General features: G+C 40.6%; 2 protein-coding genes across 4 annotated transcripts in view; one reads left to right on the top strand and one right to left on the bottom strand.

Annotated features, from left to right (window-relative positions):
• Window positions 1-20354, top strand: part of TRIT1 (tRNA isopentenyltransferase 1) — a 42935-nt gene extending 22581 nt beyond the window's left edge. The window contains exons 2-11 of one of the 3 annotated variants that reach the window (XM_058553781.1): window positions 2975-3115; window positions 7740-7838; window positions 8552-8697; window positions 10965-11107; window positions 12879-12990; window positions 13370-13482; window positions 13735-13812; window positions 16689-16798; window positions 17119-17236; window positions 19509-20354. In XM_058553781.1, the coding sequence (XP_058409764.1) occupies window positions 2975-3115; window positions 7740-7838; window positions 8552-8697; window positions 10965-11107; window positions 12879-12990; window positions 13370-13482; window positions 13735-13812; window positions 16689-16798; window positions 17119-17236; window positions 19509-19678 (1230 nt within the window). In that variant the 3' untranslated portion in view covers window positions 19679-20354. Of the gene's footprint in view, window positions 1-2974; window positions 3116-3238; window positions 3410-7735; window positions 7839-8551; window positions 8698-10964; window positions 11108-12878; window positions 12991-13369; window positions 13483-13734; window positions 13813-16688; window positions 16799-17118; window positions 17237-19508 lie in introns of those variants that run through there. The other 2 variants (XM_058553780.1, XM_058553779.1) reach the window with 2 other exon arrangements.
• Window positions 1-22653, bottom strand: part of LOC131413192 (polyadenylate-binding protein 4-like) — a 264794-nt gene that overhangs the window by 137303 nt on the left and 104838 nt on the right. The gene's annotated exons all lie outside the window — the stretch shown is intronic.

Below are 22653 nucleotides of genomic sequence, written 5' to 3'. Positions count from 1 at the left end.
AATAGATATGTTCTCAGCATCATTCTTGCTCTCCTGCAGTGCAGATATAGATGTACTTTACATATGCCCTTCATGTACCCTTGCCTTCTTGCTTGTTAAAAATTTATTCATGGATAAAATTAAAAAATACACAGTAGCTGTGATCACAAGTTGCAGTCATTTGTAAGCACAATTGTAACAGCGCATCAGTAACTATCAAAAGAAGTCATATTAGAATGGGAAAGAGTGAAGCAACATCATTGTAGACATAACCTTGAATCAGCTCCAATTTCTTTTAAAAAAAAGGCATACTTTCATTTATATGTACTTTAGTATACTGTATACTTCAAAGTTAAGGACTCTTTTTTTTTAAAACATAACCATAAAACCATATTACACCTAAAAATTAACAATAATTCTTTTATCATCAGATATCTAGTTAGTATCACCCATATCTTTATGCCTAGTTTCTTTTATTCTGATGGTATAGGAAACAAAGTGTTAACAAATCACTCAAAGATGACAATTTACTTTGGTAACCAAGATGTAGTACTTTTATATGGGTTACAGTTTTTAGTTTGTTGACTGTGAGCAAGAACTCTACTTTCTTTAAACCATGAATACTCTTTTCTTTCTGATATTTGTTGGCATTTGTATATACCGTAAACAGTACAATAGGCCACTTCCTTTAGTCAATAAGGTGAGCCTAGTTCTGGGGTTACCTTCTGTTTGATTTGTTTATGTGTTTGTTTAAACTCTCGAAGATATACCTAAAGGCAGGACCCAGGATGAAAATTTATCTACAAATTTATCTATATATCTGATAGAATGTGCTGGTAGAGATGTTTACATTTTGGCTTTTTTGGAGGTGTGGAGTGGTAGATTTGCAACTATGCATTTCCTTAGCATTAATCTCAGTGTTAAGATGAGAATCCACTTATAGAGTACAGAAACCTTCTACTGGCAAAATCACGTTGTTGCTATGTAAGTTCTTTAACATTTGGTCATTTGGAATTCTAAGCTACAACAGAGCCAACCAAAGGCTGTGGGAAAAGAGGGAGAGGAACACACAATTATTAACTCCTTTCCCACTTCAGTTTTCTTAATTTGCACAGAAGACCCAAGTATACAGTATACCCTGCGGCAGGTTATAACGTCAGAAGAAGTCTTGTTCAAGATATACAGAAAAGAACACCTTATGGTTTAAGATGGTTAATCTGTTGTCAGGTGCAGATTAAATGAGTTAAAGCCTGAGCTGGTTCTTTCCCTATGGCTCTGTTTATATTTTATCTGTGTACTATTTTGCTAATTAACAATTTTCTTTTACTTGAAGATAGCTTATATCCTTGTTGGGTAAATAACATCAGTAGCTAACAGAGGCTTCAGAGTGATAAATAGTGATAAATAAAGAGTGACTAAAATTATTTCCCGTTCTCCTTGAGTTATTGTGGTAGTAGTAGTAGTGATCATTATATGGGTAGTAATATAATGACCCTTACATAGATAGCATTTACAGTGTGCCAGGCAAAAATTAAGTGCTTTATATGTGTTAACTCATTTAATCCACAAAACAACCCTATGAGATAGATATTATTATTATCCTCATTTTACTGATGAGAGATTGAGGCACAGAGAGGTTAGTAACTGACTACTCCAAATACAAATAACTAGTAAGTGGCAGAGCTAGGAATTGATCTGAGGCAGCCTGGCGCCAGGGTCCTTCCTCCTAACCATTATACTGTACTGTACTTATTTGACACCCATGTAAGTAAAGGGAAATGTGAGATAAAAAATGCTTTTAACGTCTTTGTGGGCTCTATGGAACTTGTTATTTGTTCATTCAGTGCTCCCTGTAGAATCAGTGATTACAGAGGGCACATTTAATCTCAAAGCATTCATCCCTATTTTCAAACCAGTATTTTCAGATCTGTTCTCCATCTGAGACCTTGCATTTAGAAAAAGTACACTTGAACTTTTTAGTTGAATTTGGCATATCAAGAGCTTACAGACAGGATATTGCCTTTGAGTATTTAGACTGTATGTGCTGACCCCCTGAAGCAGTAATTTGGATAGATCACAATGTTTCCACTAGAGTACAGCAGTATTAGGGGTTCTGACTTCAAAGTGTTTATGCATGTGTTTATATACATGTCTTTGCAGATAGGCCGCTTCTCCACAAATGGAGCCAATCTTATATAAATTCTAAAACCCTTTCAGAGCCATTTAAATCCAAGAAATATCTAAGCATTTGAAGTAGAACTATGAGCAATGCAAAATGTTACCTTTCTGGAGACTTGTGATAAGTAGAAGAAATAAAACAACATGCCCATTTTTAAATGCTTGAGGGGCCGGCCCCGTGGCTTAGTGGTTAAGTGCGCGCGCTCCGCTACGGGCGGCCTGGGTTCGGATCCCGGGTGCGCACCGACGCACCGCTTCTCCGGCCATGCTGAGGCCACGTCCCACATACAGCAACTAGAAGGATGTGCGACTATGACATACAACTATCTACTGGGGCTTTGGGGAGAAAAAGGAGAAAAAAAAAGGAGGAGGATTGGCAATAGATGTTAGCTCAGAGCCAGTCTTCCTCAGCAAAAAGAGGAGGATTAGCATGGATGTTAGCTCAGGGCTGATCTTCCTCACAAAAAAAAAATAAACTGTTAGAATAAATAAATAAATAGATAAATGCTTGAAGTTCAGGCCTAAAGAACCACCAGTTAATCTTGCAGAATTAGTTCTCACTTGGACACTGATTTACATGCACTTTTTAAGTCTCAGCTAATAGCCACTATTTGATAAAAAAGCCCATGTTCTATTTTCTTCTGCTTTCTTTGTCTTGGGTTTTGTGGATCTGACTGTGCTCTGGTTAGAACACATCTACTCTGGTGCTTGGGGTCAGTCAAGTGTTTGGCTGGAGAGAGGGACAGATCACCATTTCCACACGTGTTGCATTTTACAGAGGCAGATGACTTTCTCATGCTAATTTTCTTTCCCCTAGGTTTATGAAGGCCTAGACATTATCACCAACAAAGTTTCTGCCCAAGAGCAGAGAATGTGCCAGCACCACATGATCAGCTTTGTGGATCCTCTTGTGACAAATTACACGGTGGTGGACTTCAGGAACAAGGCAACTGCTCTGATATCCTTAAGAAAGACAGCAGCTAGGCTTGGTGGGTGCAAGGCAGCCCAAGCCAAGAAAGAAGTTTTCTTTCTAGTGACAATTTCTTCTAAGCAGGGACACCCAAGACCTAACTACCAATAAGTAGCATACCCATCAGAACTATATAGTTTGAAAGAGATAGTGTCCTTGCTACTCAGAGTCTTGTCTTCAGACTGCAGCATCAGCATCCCTTGGGAGCTCGTTAGAAATGCTGAATTTGGGCCTCACTCCAGACCTACTGCATCAGAACCTGCATTTAAACAAGAGTCTCAGGTGATTCATATGCACATTAAAATTTGAGAAGGACTGTTTTAGTGGAGAGAAGATATGTGTTCTAATCCTAGAACTGCCTCTTTTGACCATGTGAATTTTATTAGGTAAAGCGTTTACCCCCCGAGCTTCAGTTTTCCACTCTTTAAATGGGGATAAAAAGTTAATTTATAAATATAATGGAGTTACAGTTAGAATTTCAAAGGGATTGTTGGGTAGGGGAGGATTGGAAAAAAATGGTTTTGGCTAACACCAAGTTTTCTTCTTCTTCTTTTTTTTTTTGTGAGGAAGATTGGCTCTGAGCTAACATCTGTGCCCATCTTGCTCTATTTTGTATGTAGGATGCTGCCACAGCATGGCTTGATGAGTGGTGCGTAGGTCTGTGCCCGGGATCTGAACCCACAAACCCCGGGCCACTGAAGTGGACCATGTGAACTTAATCACGACACTACCAGGCCAGCCCCAACACCAAGAAATTTTTGAAAAAAGAACAATATAAGAGGGACCACCTTTATATTTTAATCAGATTGCCCTTAATATCTATAGTGAGATGTTGAAATATATTGAAAATGCATGATAATTATAATAGCATGGAATTTATATAATACTAGACAAATTTATGGCACAGAATAGAAAACTCAGATACAAATTCTAGTGAATGTATATATTTGGCTTATAATCAAGGTGGTGTTTCAAAACGATAGAGAAATAATGCAGTAGTTAATAATTATTCCTGGGACAGTTAATTGTTTTGGGAAAAAAATAAAATCGGGGGGCTGGCCCGGTGGCGCAAGCGGTTAAGTGTGCGCGCTCCGCTGCGGCGGCCCAGGGTTTGCCAGTTCGGATCCTGGATGAGCACCGACGCACTGCTTGTTAAGCCGTGCTGTGGCGGCGTCCCATATAAAGTAGAGGAAGATGGGCACGGATGTTAGCCCAGGGCCAGTCTTCCTCAGCAAAAAAGAGGAGGATTGGCATCGGATGTTAGCTCAGGGCTGGTCTTCCTCACAAAAAAATAAAATTAGGTCCTCATTATATATGACAAATTCCAGGTGGATTTCAGAGTTAAATGTATGTATTTTTAATGAAACTTTAAAACAAATGGAATAATATATAATTGAGTAGTTAGGTGAGTTTAGAGTAGCACTTTAGGGAAGGGCTTGGTAGAGACAGTCTTTTAAAAAATTTTTTTAAAGATTTTTTTAATTCAGTTTTTCTTTTTTTGTGTGTTAAAATACACATAATATAAAATTTATCATCTTAACCATTTTTTTTTTAAAGATTTTATTTATTTATTTTTCCCCCCAAAGCCCCAGTAGATAGTTGTATGTCATAGCTGCGCATCCTTCTAGTTGCTGTATGTGGGATGCGGCCTCAGGATGGCCGGAGAAGCGGTGCGTCGGTGCACTCCCGGGATCCGAACCCAGGTTGCCAGCAGCGGAGCACGCGCACTTCACCGCTAAGCCACGGGGCCGGCCCTCATCTTAACCATTTTTAAACGTGCAGTTCAGTGGTATGAAAGACATTCACATTGTTCTGCGGCCATCACCACCATCCATCAGTCAGTGTTTTTTTTAAGGAAAATAGCTAGATTTGAATGTGTAAGAATTAAGAATTTTGTACTAGGAAGAATGTATATCAACCGGAATTCCTAGGTTTGTACCCTAGACAAACCTCGCCACAAGTATCCCAGGAGATATGTGGTAGATCTCATTCGTGACAGCGTTGCTCTTAACAGCATAAACATATAAACACCCAAATTTCTCTTTATAGAGGAATGTATAAAATTTGCTTTGTTCATATAAATTAAGTACTTTTTCCACAGTGAAAATGAATTATAGCTACATGCATCAATGTGGAAGAATCTCAGAAACAACATAAAATGTGAGAGATTATAGAAGTATATATACATGTTCATACCATTTATTATAAAGGTTGAACAGCAAGCAAAACTAACCACTATATTGTTTAGAAGTGCATGCATATCAGTAATAATGTAAAGAAAAGCAAGAGAATGATGAAAAACATACAAAAAACCCCAAAACAATTCAGGCTAGTGGTTCCCTCAGAGAGGGGAAGTAGGGGATTGGGATGGAAATGAATACACAGGAAGCTTCAAAGGAATTGATAATAGTCTCTTTCTTATATTGGGTTCATGAATGTTGGTTTTACTGTTAGGCTTCATAATTTATATATGTTACATATGTTCTTTTGCATGTACTGAATATTTTATAATTAATAAAAAAAGAGAACAGCCTACTATAAACACAATTAAAAAACAGACTACAAACTCGGGGAAGAATATTTGTGGGGCCAGCCCCATGGCGTAGTGGTTAAGTCTGGTGCACTCTGTATAGGTGACCTGGGTTCACAGGTTTTGATCTCGAGTGTGTTGTGGGGGCAACCCGTATAGGAGAGGAAGATTGGCACAGATGTTAGCTCAGGGCTAATCTTCAAGCAAAAAAAGAGGAAGATTGGCAGCAGATGTTAGCTCAGAGCGCATCTTCCTCACCAAAAAAAAAAAAAAAAAATTCCAACAGAGGCAAGACAGATAGTTAATATACTTAATATGTGAAGAACTCTTATGAATCAATATGAAAAATACTTAAAGGGCATGAATAGCAATTCACAAAGGAAGAAATATAAATGGTGATAAATATGAAAAATGGTTTACCCTTGCTGTTAATCAGGGCCATGCAAATCAAAATAATGAGAATATTTTTTTGCCTATCAAATGGGCAGAGATTAAAATGCAGATAATAATTCTTGCCCTACCTGCTTTACAAGGCAGTTGTATCTGATGAAATAATGTATATGAAAGCCCTTTGCAAATTAAAATGTATCACCAAATGTATGTTGTTGCTGTAAGACAGTTTGGCTATTCAGAAAGAACTGATAGAAAATGGAGAGCTAATTAGAATTTTCAAAGGGCAGCAACAACAGGAGATGACTTAATCAGATCGCGTGTAGGTTTGGAGGTTTGGGAATTTAGGTAAGAATCTAAAATCAGAATGTCAGAACTGAAAGTACCTTAAGAAGTATCCAGTCAACCTTCTTGCTTTGACAGGCGAAAGTACTAGATACTGAGGCACAGAGAGGAGAAGGGTTGTGCCCAGGATCACCTTTGTTTCATGCCTTGGGCAAACAAGTTAAACCTTTTCCCACCAAATATCTCCTATCCCATCTTCCTCCCCTCTTTTCTACTCTATCCTCTTCTGGTATCTCACCATTTTTCTCTTCACCTTTTTTTGTCTTGCTCCCTTTCCCTTTGTTAATCATATTATGTATCTGAAGTTTTGTTATAATTACTGTGTAATTGTATGCTCCCTGTACTTGGGGGAATATAGTATTTGTTTCTCTTTTTAAAAAATAAGTAGACAATGTTTCTTCTCTGTGATCCTTGATTGGTAACATCTTTCTCTCCACCCTATCCCACCCTCTTAAGGGTTAGTGGGCTTCTGATAGAAAAGAGATCATTTATCTCTGTGCCCACAGACTGGCTGGAAAGGGGAAGAATGTGTAAATGAGTCTTTTTATCTGGGTTGAAAGTCTCTTTTTATCAGTTATCCTCAGAAGCAAAGCCTTTCTTAAAGCGGATAATTATAGAGAGAATAATTCAAAGTAGCAGGGGTATGAAAACAACAGTGGCTAAAGTAAATTGAGTGCTTACTTAATTGAAAAAAATATATCAGGCATTGTGGTAGGGGGTTTATTTGCATTGTCATGTTTAATGCTCATAAGAACTTATGAGGATTTTACAGGTGAGAAAACTGAAGCTCAGACGTGTTGAATAACTTGCCAGAGAGTTGGAGCTGGTAATTGAAATCTATTTGTCTTCAGAACCTGTGCTTCTCAGTTTATCTGATGGAGGCTGAAGTGGCTGAAATATGCACTATTCCTACATAATAGTGAAGGCTGACTGAGTCTAAGAACCATGGCTTAAAGAAACCAGCTTGTATTTTGCCTTAGAAGGCAAAGTCACACAATTGACATCACCTTGGTGGTGGCTTCCTGAGCAGCTGACATTTGGTTCTGTGAGTCTTTGGGCTTGTGCTCATTAAACTGACTTGGAATACCAAGCAAGCTTTGAATTTTAGCAGCAAGGCCTAGAAGGTTCTAGAACTGAAAGGAATTAACATCATGCATTTGTCTCTGGTTTATGCAAGTGCCTTCAGAACTGATAGGAAATGATTCTGAGAACATCTTGGTTTCTACCCTTTCTCCTCTGCTCTCCAGCAACCAAATGAATGTGGTTTCTTGCTAATACCCTCCTTCCCAAGTGAGTCAGGATTCTCTTCTTGATATTAAATATTGTGGTGTCTTCTTTAATAGTCACATTGAAGATATATTTGCCCGAGACAAAATTCCTATTGTCGTGGGAGGAACCAATTACTACATTGAATCTCTGCTCTGGAAAGTTCTTGTCAATGCTAAGGTATGTTTAATTCACTTGTAACTTACTGGGCAAATGGATTCCTCTTTCTTGCCAGCTAATTTTAGTGGGAGGAAGGTTGACTCTTGCCTATTTCTTACACTCAGCAACTGTAATTTTCCTACTTAATAATCTAAAGCAAATGTTGCCTCCATATGTGAAGTGTGCTCCTCCAGGGTGGCCTAAGGGCAGGGGCTGTGTGGGGGAAAAATGCTCCTCTGTGGATTAATTAGCATCTGCATGTGAGTTAACAGAACATTAGTTGATTCAGCATTTCCTGGCTGTAACAGTCTATATGTCAGGGAGATGTCCAACACTAATCTTTCTTACGGAGATGCTATTGCATAGGGTGGGACTTTGCAAACTGTAATGTGCTGACACTTCTGGTCCGCTCTTTGGTCGCTCTTGCTGAGAAGACTGGACTCCTGGATATATTAATACAGATGTGTTAGCCTTGGTACCTATTTGTGCTGCTGACAAGGAGGCAGGGTACCTGAGTACTTCCCTACGCAGTACTCCTTCGTCATTGTTTGCTTTGGCCTCACAGTGATACCATGGTGTACTGGAATTTTCTGTTTATGGTCTCTCTTTCACTATATGGCAAGACGTTCTGATTTATCTCTATTCTGTATTCCTAATAATTAGCAAAATGCCTGGCACATACACTGTCTCAATGTTGGTTGAATTAAATTTACTTGTAAACCTTCATTTAATAGCCCCGGGAGATGGACACTGAGAAATTAATTGACCGGAAAGTAGAGCTTGAAAAGGAGGATGGCCATGCACTCCACAAACGCCTAAGCCAGGTGGACCCAGAAATGGCTGCCAAGCTGCACCCACACGACAAGCGCAAAGTGGCCAGGTAAGAAAGCCTGGGCTCGCTGACCCCAAGTTCCTTCAGAGTTAGGGAGCAGTCAGTTCTTCAGTTGTACCTGGGTGACGAGAGGTTTGGTAATAGCAGTTAGTGGAAATTGGTCTGTTCTGGCTCAGCAGGTTGGGAGGCCCCGAGTTATTGCCTCAGTCCAAGTCCCTCAATAAATAGTTGCACCCTACTTTGTTGTTACGTTTAAAAATGCATAATACAATATCGTCTTTGCCTAGGGCCTATGTAATCTTGCTTCATTTTCTATTTGATCTTTGCTTGTGTAACAGTTTTCATATAAATTTTTTCTGGCGTGCAGTCAGTTTACATTGTGATTTGGGTTTCGTAATTGATTGTGCAATGCTGAGTTCTGCCCCAGCAGCTTTCCCAGTGGGAGTAGATTTTATAAACTGTCTCATAGATCAGCTCACCTTTACACATGGAGACTTTCTTGAAGAGAAGAGAGAGGTGATGAATGAACTCATAAGGTCATGTTTTCTTAGGTTGTTTTGAAATTGCTGCCTCATATGTTAGGTTTATTTTTCTGCAGTGTTGGGAGTGATACTGTATCTGGCAGAGTAGAGGATCTAATGAAGGACCTAACATATGGATGGTTATACAGATTAAGTATTATAGTAACAGTTGGTATTGATAGGGATTATGAAGTATTCCACTCAAATGAATGTTCTAGATCAGTGTTTCTTAATCCTTTTTTTCATTATTGCCCCCCCCAAGCCTTTTTAGAATTTTTTTTCCCAGTTATGCCTCCCTCCCTCCCAGTCCTCCATGAAATTTTAATACTAAAGAATAAAATTTTGAGGGGTATGGTTGCCGTTTGGAGGGCCACACACCATTGTAATATCTAAAATTTTTTGCCCCCTCGAAGGCAGTATCACCCTGGTGATAATGTATAGTATAGATAAATGAAGTTTATACTTTCAAGTATCCAAACATTTTATTTTAATAGAAATCTTTCAAAAAACTTTTGTAAAAGTCAAGAACATTATGATGAACATTCATTTTTGTATTGTTTTATGTTATGATTCTAGAGCTTGGTCTTTATTGTCCTCTCCTTTTATTAATCAGTTCTTATCACCTCTCCTCATTTCATCTTCTAAACTAGTAATGAGTTGAAAATTGTGTCATAGTAGGAGTCAGTGGATTCTAAGCAAGAGCTCTAGAGTCTCTGTTTTAGAGAGAGTGGGAGGACTTTTTTCATCTTTCTTTTAGTTTGAGGCTGTATTCTAGCTAACCTCCAGAAGAGAGAGATCTATTACTACATTTTTTCTTCATAGGTCCTCTTTGAGTGACCAGTGATATGGAAAGAGAAGGGGTCTCTACTCTTGTGTTAGGGTTTCAGGAAGTAGAATTGGGTCAGGAAGGTAAAGATCACTTTCAAGCTGATAAGTTGCAATCACCCAGAGTGGTAGAGTATAGATTTGAGAGTTAAATTACCTAGTGCTGCATAACATAATAGGTACAGACAGAGTGGGGGGTGGCTTAAGAATAAGGATGTGAGTTCTTTCTTCTGTGATCTTTGTGCTAGTAGAGTACTGAATTAGTCAGAAGCATTCTTCATTAATTTTAGACATATTTAAAAAGAAAGTTGATGAGCTAGATATACAACATACTTTTGTACTGTGGGAAAGGCATTCCAGCGAGACTAGACTTGTTGGCTTGTAACAGTGTCCCAAACAAGCTCTTTTACTGCTTTCCTGAATGTGAGTGAGTCCCATTCTATTTGTGTGGAAGAAATCTGTTGTTTTTGAACCTCTTTGACTGATTTCAGAAAAATTTATATATGTTTAAAAGAATAGTATTATTTCTTACTTTACCTGAAGTTTTTTTCTTTTGGTGAGGAAGATTGGCCCTGAGCTAATATCTGTTGCCAATCCTCCTCTTTTTGGCCTAGGGGGATTGTCCCTGAGCTAACATCTGAGCCAGTCTTCCTCTATTTTGTATGTGGGGTGCCATCACAGCATGGCTTGATGAACGGTGTGTAGGTCTGTGCCTGGGATCCAAACCTGCGAACCCCGGGCCGCCAAAGCCGAGCACATGAACTTAACTACTGTGCCACTGGGCTGGTCTCTGAAGTTTTTTTTTAAGACTCTTTTCTGAGTAGCTGTAGGATTATAGTAACCCCAGATCTTCATGTCTTCGGAGGCTTATGCAGTAAAAATGAGAATGAGGTGTTCTATAATAAATAGCTTTTTCCTTGTTTCACTTGAGAATTAATATTTCCTAATGGTGCCCTTCAAATGACTTAGGAGCTTGCAAGTGTTTGAAGAAACGGGAATCTCTCATAGTGAGTTTCTTCATCGTCAACATGCAGAAGAAGGTGGTAGTCCTCTTGGAGGCCCTCTGAAGTTTCCTAACCCTTGCATCCTCTGGCTTCATGCTGACCAGACAGGTAAAAGCCCTTTGATGCCCTCGAGTCCTTCTGAGATAGAGCTTATAGTAATACATTACTATATATAAAATGCTTAGAACCATGAGTGGCTCAAGAGTAAGCACTAAACTATAATAGCAGCAATAGTTAACTATTAATTTTATTACCATTACTATTTTTTGTTGACTTAGGCACAGTGCCTTTCCCCTAGGTATCTGTCTGGAGAGGGAGGAAGTATAGCCCTGGCACTAGGATAAGATATCAAGGGTGGGATAAGATGGGGTGGGTGGAATAGGAAAGAGACTGCCATCCAGGGAAGATCCAAAGGAGAAAGAGAGGGACGGCCCCTGTGGAAGGAGGTCTGACTCCCTGGGTTGGTTGGTGGCTGGATCACTGATTATTCTAGAAGCAGTAGGCCTGAGAAGTGAGTATGATGGTTAGCTAGCTAGCTTGATGGTGGTTTTTTTTGCTGAATTATAACGCCCTGTGATAGTAGTAACTTCTTTATCTAACGAACATTCAGTAAGCATTCAATGAAGTGTCAAGTATTCTGCGTAGTACTTGGATTTCAGAGATGACTATGAGACAGTGCCTGCTCTTAAGGAGCTCCCAGTCTAGTGGGCCAACAAATAATGAGGTACGTACTGCGTTGTGATAAATGCTGGGCTAGAAAGTGCTGTGGGGCCACAGACAAGGGATGATGAGCATTCTCAGGGGGGAGTCAGGGACCAATTTGTAAAGGTAACCTATGAGCTAGGTCTGGAAGGATGAGGAGATTATTATGAGAACAGGCAGTATAGCGTAGTGATTAAGAGCACGGTCTCTGAACCAGACTGGATTCAAATTCCTACTCCACCATCTTCTAGCTATGTGAGTTTTAAGGCAAGTTAGTTTACCTTTCTCTGCCCTAATTTTCTCTTCTGTAAAATGGAGATAATAATAGTACATATCTCATAGCTTCATTGAAGATTAGATGAATTAATAATATATACAAAGTGTTCAGAATGTGCCTGACACATGGTGAGTCCTCAGTAAATGGAAACTTTTTAGGAAGATAGAAAAAAGGGTTACTATCATTGCACGCTGAGAAATAGCAACGGTAGAGATGTAGAAGAGCGTGACTGAAATGTTGAAAATTTATTGTTAAATTAGTCTCAGTTATAAGTTTCTAGAAAAAGATAATGTTTTAATGAAATTTTTGTAAATAAAAACATGTACTACAATTCAGCATAGAATAATGGTATCTGATTCATAGTAAAGCTGTGTTTGACCACCACATCTGAATGATTATGAGCTCTCCCTCTATGCTCCTTTGTCTGGTTCATTAGTTCAAGATATACCTAGGATGGCTTTGGATTAAAGTTCCTCGTTCCTATCCAAGGTATCATCTGAGAGTTCTTAAATGTGAAATAACGCAAAGTTAGAGTAACAAATATAATGGAAAAAAGTAAGATGGATAAACCAGGGGCCTCTCAGCTACCTCTAAAATAAACAGTGGATGTACATTCCATACGAGAATAAAATATTTGTTCTTCCTAATAGCTGTAATTGTATCCTTTCTCTTTATATAATAAGAAAACATATGCTTCATTCTGGCTGTTTTTATTGGAGTTGCAGAGTCTTAAGTGTGACTAAATATAATATGAATTTATATATTATATAATCTTTGGACTCTCAACCCTTTCCTCCATTTGAATAAATTCTTCTTTGTGGCAGCCTGTCCATTCATTCTGTAAGTGTGTAGTACACACCTACGGCAGGCTGGCTGGTTGATGGGCTAATTTGATTCAAGTTCTAGATCAGCGCTTGGATAAGAGAGTGGATGACATGCTTGCCGCTGGGCTCTTGGATGAACTAAGAGATTTTCACAGACGCTATAATCAGAAGAAAGTTGCGGAAAATAGGTGAGGATTTGGCTGTTACTTTGACCTACTCTCCATCCCTGGCTTATGGTCAAAAGACCATAAACATAATACTGGCTTTGGATCTACCTGTTTGTTAGCCTTTGTCCTTGGCATTGGCAAAGCTTGTTGGAAGGAGGTTTGATATACTTGTTACAGTTGCAGTTTTCTAATCTGTCAGACATGCCCAGAAGTTAATTTTCAAGGGAAGTAACCTGGGAGCCAGTGGGGGGTGGTAGAGGAAGGATTTCAGAGAGGCAGTAACTGCTAAGGATCTCAATTTCCTCATCTATGAGATGAAATGGCTCGGCTAGATCATCTCCAAGGCCCCTGCTAGCTCTCAGATGGAATGGCTCATCTGCTGATGCTCTCCTGTTCCCAGCCAGGACTATCAACATGGTATCTTCCAGTCAATTGGCTTCAAGGAATTTCACGAGTACCTGATCACTGAGGGAAAATGCACACCAGAGACTAGTAACCAGCTCCTAAAGAAAGGTGTGAATTCCTCCATCTAACCTAGCCTTGGACATCCTTGGGTGACAGAGTACCCTGCTGGTATGGTCTGCAAAAGAGCTGATGCTACACGAGTCCCAAATGGCCTTCAGCTCAGAATTGAGGTTTTCATCTACCGAGTGTCCACCAGTGTGCTGCCATGGCAAATTTCCTCTTCTCCTGGGCTGGGTGGGCCTGCCCTTGGCAGGGTGAGAACCTTTCATGAGAGGTTCTTACATCTACCTTATCTTTCAGGTATTAAGGCTCTGAAACAAGTGACTAAGAGATACGCCCGGAAGCAAAACCAATGGGTTAAAAACCGTTTTTTGAGCAGTAAGTCTCATGTTCTTCCTTATCCCCTGGGTCTTTTTTCAATAGAATTTAGATGTCCTCAGCTCACCCAGAAAGTGAACTTTAGTTTCTAGGCTTGTTCTAAGATTTGGGACCTGACCTGGAGGAGGGTCTATTGTGTAAATGAATGTCCCAGGGATATTTTCTTGTGATGTCTCAGAAAACAAATTAGATCTTTCTAATGAGGAGTCTGCCTTATGCCTTGAACGCATGGGTGCTGGCTGCAAACAGGTAAGAGCAAAATAGCAGCATCGTCTTAGTAGAGTTGGTGCCCAGGGTTGATTTTAGCTTCAAATTGTATCTGAAGAACAATCAGATTTCTGTAGGGATGCTTTCCTAATTAAAATGGTTCTTGGGCCGGATGAGCAGTATAAAAAGATAAAACCTTCACCAGTTCTCCCAGTATCACTTTCGTGTTCAGACGTGTGGTGCTTCAGACCGCTTCAATTTTAACTTTAGTTGAACGGTACTTTTAAGGAAAAGAGGAGGAAATTCTCGTTCATTTGACCCTGTACTACATCCTCTGGCACTAAATTTGGTGCTGTACATATATTATTGAGCCTTTGAAGTAGATGTTATTCTTTTTGTTTTTGTTTTTTGTTTTTTTTTGCAGGTAAGGAAATGGAGGCTTTGAGAAGTTAAATAACTTGCCAAAAATCCCCTAGGTAATAAGCAGTAGAGTATTGAATGCAGGCCTGACTCCAAAGTCCACATTCTGCTTTATACCACTCTTCTTGTTTCCTTTAGTTATAACTTTAGCTAGACAGCATTAGTATTGGGCCTTGGGTAAGAATTGTGTGCTTATGAGTTAAAAGGAGATTAATTTAAAGGCATTAAGCATAAGTGAAACCCAATTTTATCTTGTGGGCACTTTTTAAATATGCTTCGAATCATCCCCTGTTTTCCTTTGCCATTAGACTTCTGCTTTCAGTCACAGATAAGGGCAGCTGAGGCCTCCACCCCTGCTCCTCAGTACCTCTGAACAAAAACACCTTGATCCCTGTTGTTGACTGCTGGGGTGCTGAAGTTTTCTCTCCCAGCTCTCACTCTCTGCCAGAGCTCTCCAGTGTAGTTCTGGTGCCAAGAGGCTCTTTCCACTTTCTTCTGTTTATCCTACTCTCTCTGTATGTCCTGTTAGATAGGAGAAGTCTTTGCGTCAGCTGAAATTGAAGTTTACTACTACGAATTTCTAATGCAGCTTCTTTTCTCCCAGGGCTAACAATTAGTCTGTAACAAAAGACATTTTTTGTAATGGTTTGGAACTTCCTTCTGTGGTAAAGCCACAATAACTCCCCCATCTGAGTCAGGAGGGTTGATGGCACAGTGCATCATATGTCCGTTCCTTATTCATGTGTATGCCGGCACAGTGCTGGTGCTAGAGTGAAAGGCGCAGCTGCCCTGTAAATCAGGAGCCATGTGTGATTGGCCAGGGCTGGTCTGCTGGGATATGGTTCTGGCAAGAAGCCAGAGGGACTTCCCCACCCCAGCTTGGCCTTGGACCTAAGCCAGAAATAGCAGCTGGGAGCCGAGAACTTGTTGAAAGGTGCTTAGACGGGGCACAGAAGCCCAACAAAGGACTTAGAGGGGAAAGGAAAATATAGAGTGGCCTGGAGACAGGTGCAAAGCTTAGCCAAAGCCAGGTGTGCTGTGGATGTTGCCTGCACCTTCCTAGTCTCACCTTTCTGTGTAGTGGCAGGTGCAGCTCAGTCCAGTTTATGAAGAATCTTATTTGTGGTTGACACAATCAAAAGGCCAGCACCTGCCAGCCGTTGGCATCTCAAGGACTTTGATGTTTTGTCCATGGGTTGATGCTCTTTGCCTTTAGGCAACTGACTTAACCTAGCTGTCGAAGCCAATTTAGTGTGTCCACAGACTGGGGAAGCTACCAGCAGAAACTAAAGATGGTTGGCTCAGATGGAAGAAATGCCTGTAGCTGTACTCTTGGCTACCACCAGTCTCATCTCCATTTGGAAATATTTACCAGAGAATGTTTCTGGAATACTACTCTAGATCTGTTTCCTAACAGGAGAGACTCAACTAGTTCAATTCCAAGGCTTCTTTCTAATTCTCAGATTCAGTGACTCATTGGCTAATACTATGCTGTTCGCAGCCCATTATTATTGGTACGGTATCAGTGAGTTTCATGAGTGTCAGACTGCTGAAGGAATATATACAAACTTGAGACTAGTGTCTGCTCCTGAAGAAAGCTGTGAACTCTTGCCACAGAGTTATATCTCTGTAAGATGATATGGCACTTAGAACAGGCACTTATTTCAAGCTGTTAGTTTATTTCCTCCTATGATGTGCTGTCTTTTTTTTTTTTTTTTTAAAGATTTTATTTATTTTATTTTTTCCCCCCAAAGCCCCAGTAGATAGTTGTATGTCATAGCTGCACATCCTTCTAGTTGCTGTATGTGGGACTCGGCCTCAGGATGGACGGAGAAGTGGTGCCTCGATGCGCACCCGGGATCCGAACCCGGGCCACCAGCATTGCAGCGCGCGCACTTAACCACCAAGCCACAGGGCCGGCCCTGATGTGCTGTCTTTATGTTGTAACCCACACAGTGGTCACTAGAGCTATTACTCTGTATTGTTTTCCTGACTGATCTGGAAGATCCTATACCCGAGACTCTGGATTATGCAGCTAGACTTATTGGCAGCAGACCAGTCAACCTTCTAGGTCTTTCTTGGATTGTATGTAGCTATTTGGTTCATGTTTCTGGTTGAAATGAATGGCATGGTCAGAATGTTTATTCCTTTGGCCCCATATGTTTCCCTTGAGAATTTTGGAGTCCAGGGAGCACAAAAGATTACGTCTTGGGGGCTGACCTCTCACAACTTTTCTTTGTCATTATTAGGACCTGGTCCCAGTGTCCCCCCAGTATATGGCTTAGAAGTATCTGATGTCTCGAAGTGGGAGGAGTCTGTTCTTGAACCTGCTCTTGAAATCGTGCAAAGTTTCATCCAGGTGATTGTTAATCATGGTACTGTCTGTTGTCTGGTTTTCAGAGAGCTTTCCTTAGCTGACGCCTTTGTTACTAGCCAGGGAACCAAGCCCTCTTTTCCTTGGAATAGGGCAGAAGGGTTGGCTGCTTTTAGATTCTTCGAGGCTGCGTTTCTACTTTCACATTCAGAAAGGTTGTTGGTAAAATCTGTTCATAGCCCACCTGCTCTCTTTGATGAGAAAAAGGAATCTTGGGAAAATCCCACTCCCTTTAATATCAGAGAATGATACTCAAATCTCTTAGAATCAAATGCTTGTCTGCCATCCCTTCCTTGTTCTTTTAGGGCCACAAGCCTGCAGCCACTCCAGTAAAGATGCCCTTCAATGAAACTGAGAACAAGAGAAGTTATCACATGTGTGACCTCTGTGATCGAATCATCATTGGGGACCGTGAATGGGCAGGTAGAGTCTGGGAAAAAGCATGGAGAAATCTGTAAGGGTGGGTCACATTGACTTTGTGCAATTTAAGGTCTTTGGTGGGTTCGATGCTAGAGTCTGTTTATTTGTAAAGAGATGGCCAGATTCCTCCACAAGGCTGGTCAAATTTCATGGAGGCCTTTCCAAATAGGAGAGTTATCTTTGTATTCTGAATTTCAAAAGAAGATCATATGCCCTCTAGCTTCAGCTGGAATAGATATTTTATACTGAGAGGTCTGCAGTTAACTTTCCAGAGCTCCTCTGACTTTCATGATCCTGCCCTATAAGAGGTTCTTGGCCCTTCATGTTTAGATCCTAGTGGGGGTGAGGTAGGATTGTAAGGGAAGCCAGGCAACTCACCCAAGAGACCAAAGAAGCAGAAACAGCTGACACGGAGCAGAAAGTGCAGTTACTCCTCCTCAGTATATTCTTCAAAAGTGGTATCTCTTCAGTGGTTTTTAGGGTAGTACATTGAAATGGTGATGGTTGCTAAAACTGTGATGAGAAGTGTTAAGGAAACCTGTGTGAAAGCAAGACTGTCAGACATGTAAAAGAAGGTAGTCTCGGGTAATATCTTCTTCACAAGATACTCCCCAGCCAACCCGGAGTCTCCCTGCCCTATGTCGCCAGTGTGTCTCCCTGCTTTAGAGCCTGGATCTGCCTCTGCCACAGAGTCACACTGCACTCCCGTCGGGTTTCTGTAGTCATCCAGTCAAAGCCCAAATGGCTTTAGCCTCCAAGCCTTGAATTTACGTGTACTTAGAAACTTGTTTAAGGCTCACTCCTTTTAGGCACAGTAGGGCCTGTACTTTACCCAGTGGCTGGAATCCTTCTGTTCAGAGTACTGGTTTGCATGGGATTCTCATAGAAGTAGATTTTTCTCCCCATACCAACCAATAGAATGATTAGTTCTATTAACTGGTAACTCTGGCAAAATGAACTCCATTGTCAGAGACTGGGGATGGCTGTGATTGCCCAAGCAGCAGAAGAAGGCTCGATTGTCGTTGATTTATAATGATGAAAGGGAAAGAGAAAGAGTGTCTGATTGTTTTTTCTGAAGGAAACTTAGTGGTTCGATTTGTCGAATGTCCTTCAGGGGGAGCCTTAGAGAAGCAACATTTGTGAGCCTTTGTGAGCTTAGCTTGTGTAAGCCCTTCTATAGTGCCCTCTGTCAAGGCCTTGCTCCCATCTCCTGCTGCCGTGGAGAGCCGCTCCAGAAGCCCATTTTTGCCTTAGGCTCTAGCTGGAGAACAAAGCTGACTTTTTCCCCCAAGTAAACTTTTCTTGGACTTCTAACCACTTCCTTACTTATTTTTGCTTCTAAACTCTTAAAAATGATGTTTTTAATATGTATACAGGAGAATTTAATCCAGTTGTCTCCCTTTAGGTGGTCCGAAATAAGATTTCCTTGAAAAGGAACAGGATAGTAAAAAGGAGCTTATATGAATTAGTCAGAGAGTGGGAACTATCTTTGGGGTGAGAGATCAGAAATTGACATCAGGCAACAGTGGCTTTCAGCTTTACTGCCTCTGTGGACTCTAAAAAGGGTCGTCAGAGAAGAATGCTTGTTGTTATCCCTCTGGAGCATTGTGTGCTTGGAGAATGTCAGCCTTGTGGGTTAGTCGTTCAAATGGCTTATCTGACCCAGGCATAAGGATGTTAGACCAGGAGGGGCAACCTGTGCAAGCAGGTAAGTGGGAAGGGCAGCTGTGGATGCTGTAGGGCTGAGGCAGGACAGGGCATCTGTCCTGCAATACAGACAAGGATCTGGATTTGTAACTTTTTAGCTGTTGGAGTTGAAATGTTACCTGTATCAGGAAGCCCTTATACTGGAAAATTGAGTCTAGAACCCTGATTCTGGAAAATTGAGTCTCTTTTTGAGCTACAGGTAAAGAGAAGGAAGAGCTTACCTGCTGGGTGACCTTGGACAAAATGTAAGACCTCTGCGAACTTCAGTTTCCTCCTGTATAAAATGAGCTGAATAATACTGTGCTGCAAGATTGTTGTGAAGATTAGTGATGTGAAGCACCTAGCAGGGTGCACTTGATACATGGTAACTCGCTCTAGTTTGCTAGCTAGCTGGCCATGTAACTTGTCTTCCCTTGAAAATGCTAAGCAGCTGTACCAATACATGTGTTGATCCTGTTATTGCTAAAGAAAAGGATTGTATAGTTAATTTTGTATGCTTCTAGGATTAATTCTAGAAAATCCTAATGAGTTTTATTTTGTTTTGTTTTCTGTTTTGGTTTTGTCTTAGCACATATAAAATCCAAATCCCACTTGCACCAACTGAAGAAAAGAAGAAGATTGGACTCAGATGCCGTCACAACCATAGAAAGTCAGGGTATTTCCCCAGACCGTGACAGAGAGCTTAAGGAGAAGGGATCCCCAGGGCAGAGTGGTGAAGAGCTGAAATCCGGTGATTAAGAGACATGTCCAGTGGCCTTTGCAAGGGTAGTGCGGATCCAGTTCAGCAGGGAGAGTTATGTCTTGTGTCCCAATCTGGGCTGAGGAGCACCATGCAGAAAGCTCCCACCATTTTCTTTCATTCAATGGTATGGTTTTAAAGTCTCATGTTCTCTTTCATGGAAACAGCAGGTCTTGTCAGCTCCTTGTGTGGCTGATGTATCTGGTAATGAGTTTGGGAAGGGATATTTTTTTTCTTTTTTAAGCTTAAAGGTTCTATTTTAAAAGAGGCACAGATTGTACTTTTTTACAGTTGAGCATCTTTTTGGTGATGAATACCAGAATTCACTACATCCCTTAAAAAAGAAATTTTATGTTCCTGACTCTGGCTAAAAATATCTAATTTCCAGACACTTTTATAGATAACTGAAGTATTGTGAGCCACAAATCGAGTTCTGGATTTGAGTAAATGTCAAGAAAGGACTGGCCACAATGAGCTGATTAATTGAACCAAACCAGTTCGTGGAATTCTGTAAGGAAAGAATCAGACCAAGGTGGTTGTGACATGGGACTTGAAAACTAAAGACTGAAATTTGTTGATCTCCTCCTGTGTTATAATTGCTGTCACTGCTGTCTTTCTATTGAGTTAGGAATCTATATTTTTATTGAAAGTTGAATAAAGAAAAAGTTTGCAAGAGCCTCTTTAGTCCTTAAAGATATATGTGTGTCCACCTCTGGTTTATATACAATATGCTCTGTTATCAACATGCTAGCTTTTTCTCAGATTTGACATTCTTCATATGATCATGCTCTCTGTTCATTTATTTAGCAGATGTTTATTGAACACTTACTATACTCTTGGCAGACATCTGGAGAGGGTCTTTTACTGGAGATTTGTTATTTCCAGTTGAAGCTCTCTTTCTGGAGTGACCTGAGCTGCCAGCAATGTTAAGTATATGTATGTATTATTTAACATAAAATTAAGCATTTTTAAGTTTACAATTCAGCAGCATTAATTACATTCGCAATGTTGTGTAACCATCACTGCTGTTTCCAAAACTTATTCATCACCCCAAACAGAAACTCTGTACCCATTAAGCATTAACTCCCCATTCAAGTAATATTTTATTTGTTCAGAATCTACTATATGAGGCCCCAGACTAGGCTAGAGGGAGTATAGAGATAAAATGAAATGTGGTTCTTGTTTTTAGGGAGCTGGTAAATATTGTGTATATATACACAAACAGCCAATCTAGGTAAGAGATAAGGCCAAAAAAGCTGTGCAGGATTTCGCTTTGGAGGGGAAGGGAAGGGATCATGGAAGAAGAAGCATTTCTGCTGGACCTTAAAAAGCAGTTCTGGATAAATGTATTGTTAGCTATGCATACAAGGAGAGGGTAAAGTAAAAGAACTATTGAACTTGATTGACCTTTTTAAACAGTGCTGAATTCCATAGCTCACCCACCCTTTTTTCCCTTCCAACATTTTTTAAAAGTTTTATTTTTTCACTAGATTTCTTACATAGTTCAGAAATCAAAATGATATAAAAAGACATTCATTGAGAAATCTCTCTCCCACCTCCGTCTCCTTCTCCCCCTATAAATAATCACTTATTAGTCTCTTATCTCTCAAGAGGTTTTTTAAAGCAAAAATGAACAAATACAAATATATATTCTTATTTTTTCTCCTTACTCAAAAGATAGCATATAGCACATACTGTTTCTGTCACCTTGCCTGTTGGCAGTACCTGGATGTGCATGGATTTCTCCTGCCACCTCTGTCCTATTTTTGGCCTTAACCACCCACCTGGGGTCCCCCAGTTGACCCCAGGCCATAAGCAGGGTTCACTCACCTTTGTTTACTGAATTTCATTCAGATGCCAGAGTTTAGGCCAAAACTAGCCTCTGAGGAATTCTTAAGCTCTAGCCAGCCCATTCATTCAGCCAGCAGATATTTTAGAACTTACTATGTGCCAGGGGCTGTGCTAGACTCTGGGGATACAGTGGTGATCAAAAAAGTCCACATTCATCAAATAATTACAGAATTACAGCTGTGATAAGGGCTGTAGAGAACGGACACTTTCTGTAAGGGCAAGTGGTCCGAGGACCTGCCTCACCTTGGTGTGTGGGAGTGTGTGCATGTGTGGGGAGGAGGCGTGTGCTGAGGCACACATGTGACACAGCATGATGCTGGGGCAGGAGTCTGGGGCCAGGACTGCGGATATGGTACCATGTAACCTGGAAAGCTGGGTTTTTCAACATGGCTTCAGTGGCTTCTCTTCTCCTTCCTCCCCCACTCAGTCTATAGGATGTCCTGGGCCCCTTGAGTTTTATTGAACCGTTCACTGATTTGAATCACAAGAATACATTTTTCTCTGGTCAAAGAAGAAATTATCGTTGTATCCACCCCATATTGTTGTTTGCATTAAACACAGTATAATTTTCCCAATCAGTTTTGTTAACTACTTCGGGAGCTAACTGGGTAGGAAGCCACATCTTCCTACTGGAAGTGGAGGTGAATACTTAGCATGAGTCAAGCAGGACCAAGCATTTTACATACATTATCTTCTCATGATTTCTATTCCTGTTAACAATGGGGAAACGAGGGCTCAGCAAAGGAGTACAGCTAGTAGGTGGCAGAGCTGGAACTGAGGTGAACCCAGCAGACTTCAGAGCTCAGGCTGTTGAGTACTGTGCTAAGCTGGCAGTTTTTAGGGAGGAATCTTAGTCTCTCTGAAATGCTCTTCACTCAAGTTGCTAAAGATGTTTTAGCTTTAAAAAAGTCTCAGTGGGCAAGCAGAAAAAACTAGTTTTAATAATCCTACCTCAAAAAGCCTTTAATCCTTCCGTCTGAAATACCTGGAGCAACAACTTCTTATTGGACTCATTGCTATCTCTGGCGGTTAGAAATCAGAAATTTCTAGGGCCAGCCCCAATGGCCTAGTGATTAAGTTTGGCATGCTCCACGTCAGCAGCCCGGGTTCGGTTCCTGGGCAC

Source organism: Diceros bicornis, chromosome 13 (assembly GCF_020826845.1).
Source record: "Diceros bicornis minor isolate mBicDic1 chromosome 13, mDicBic1.mat.cur, whole genome shotgun sequence".
In the NCBI taxonomy this organism is placed as follows: domain Eukaryota; kingdom Metazoa; phylum Chordata; class Mammalia; order Perissodactyla; family Rhinocerotidae; genus Diceros; species Diceros bicornis.
The sequence above is the reverse complement of the archived record's forward strand: the minus strand, read 5'-3'. Positions and strand labels throughout refer to the sequence as shown.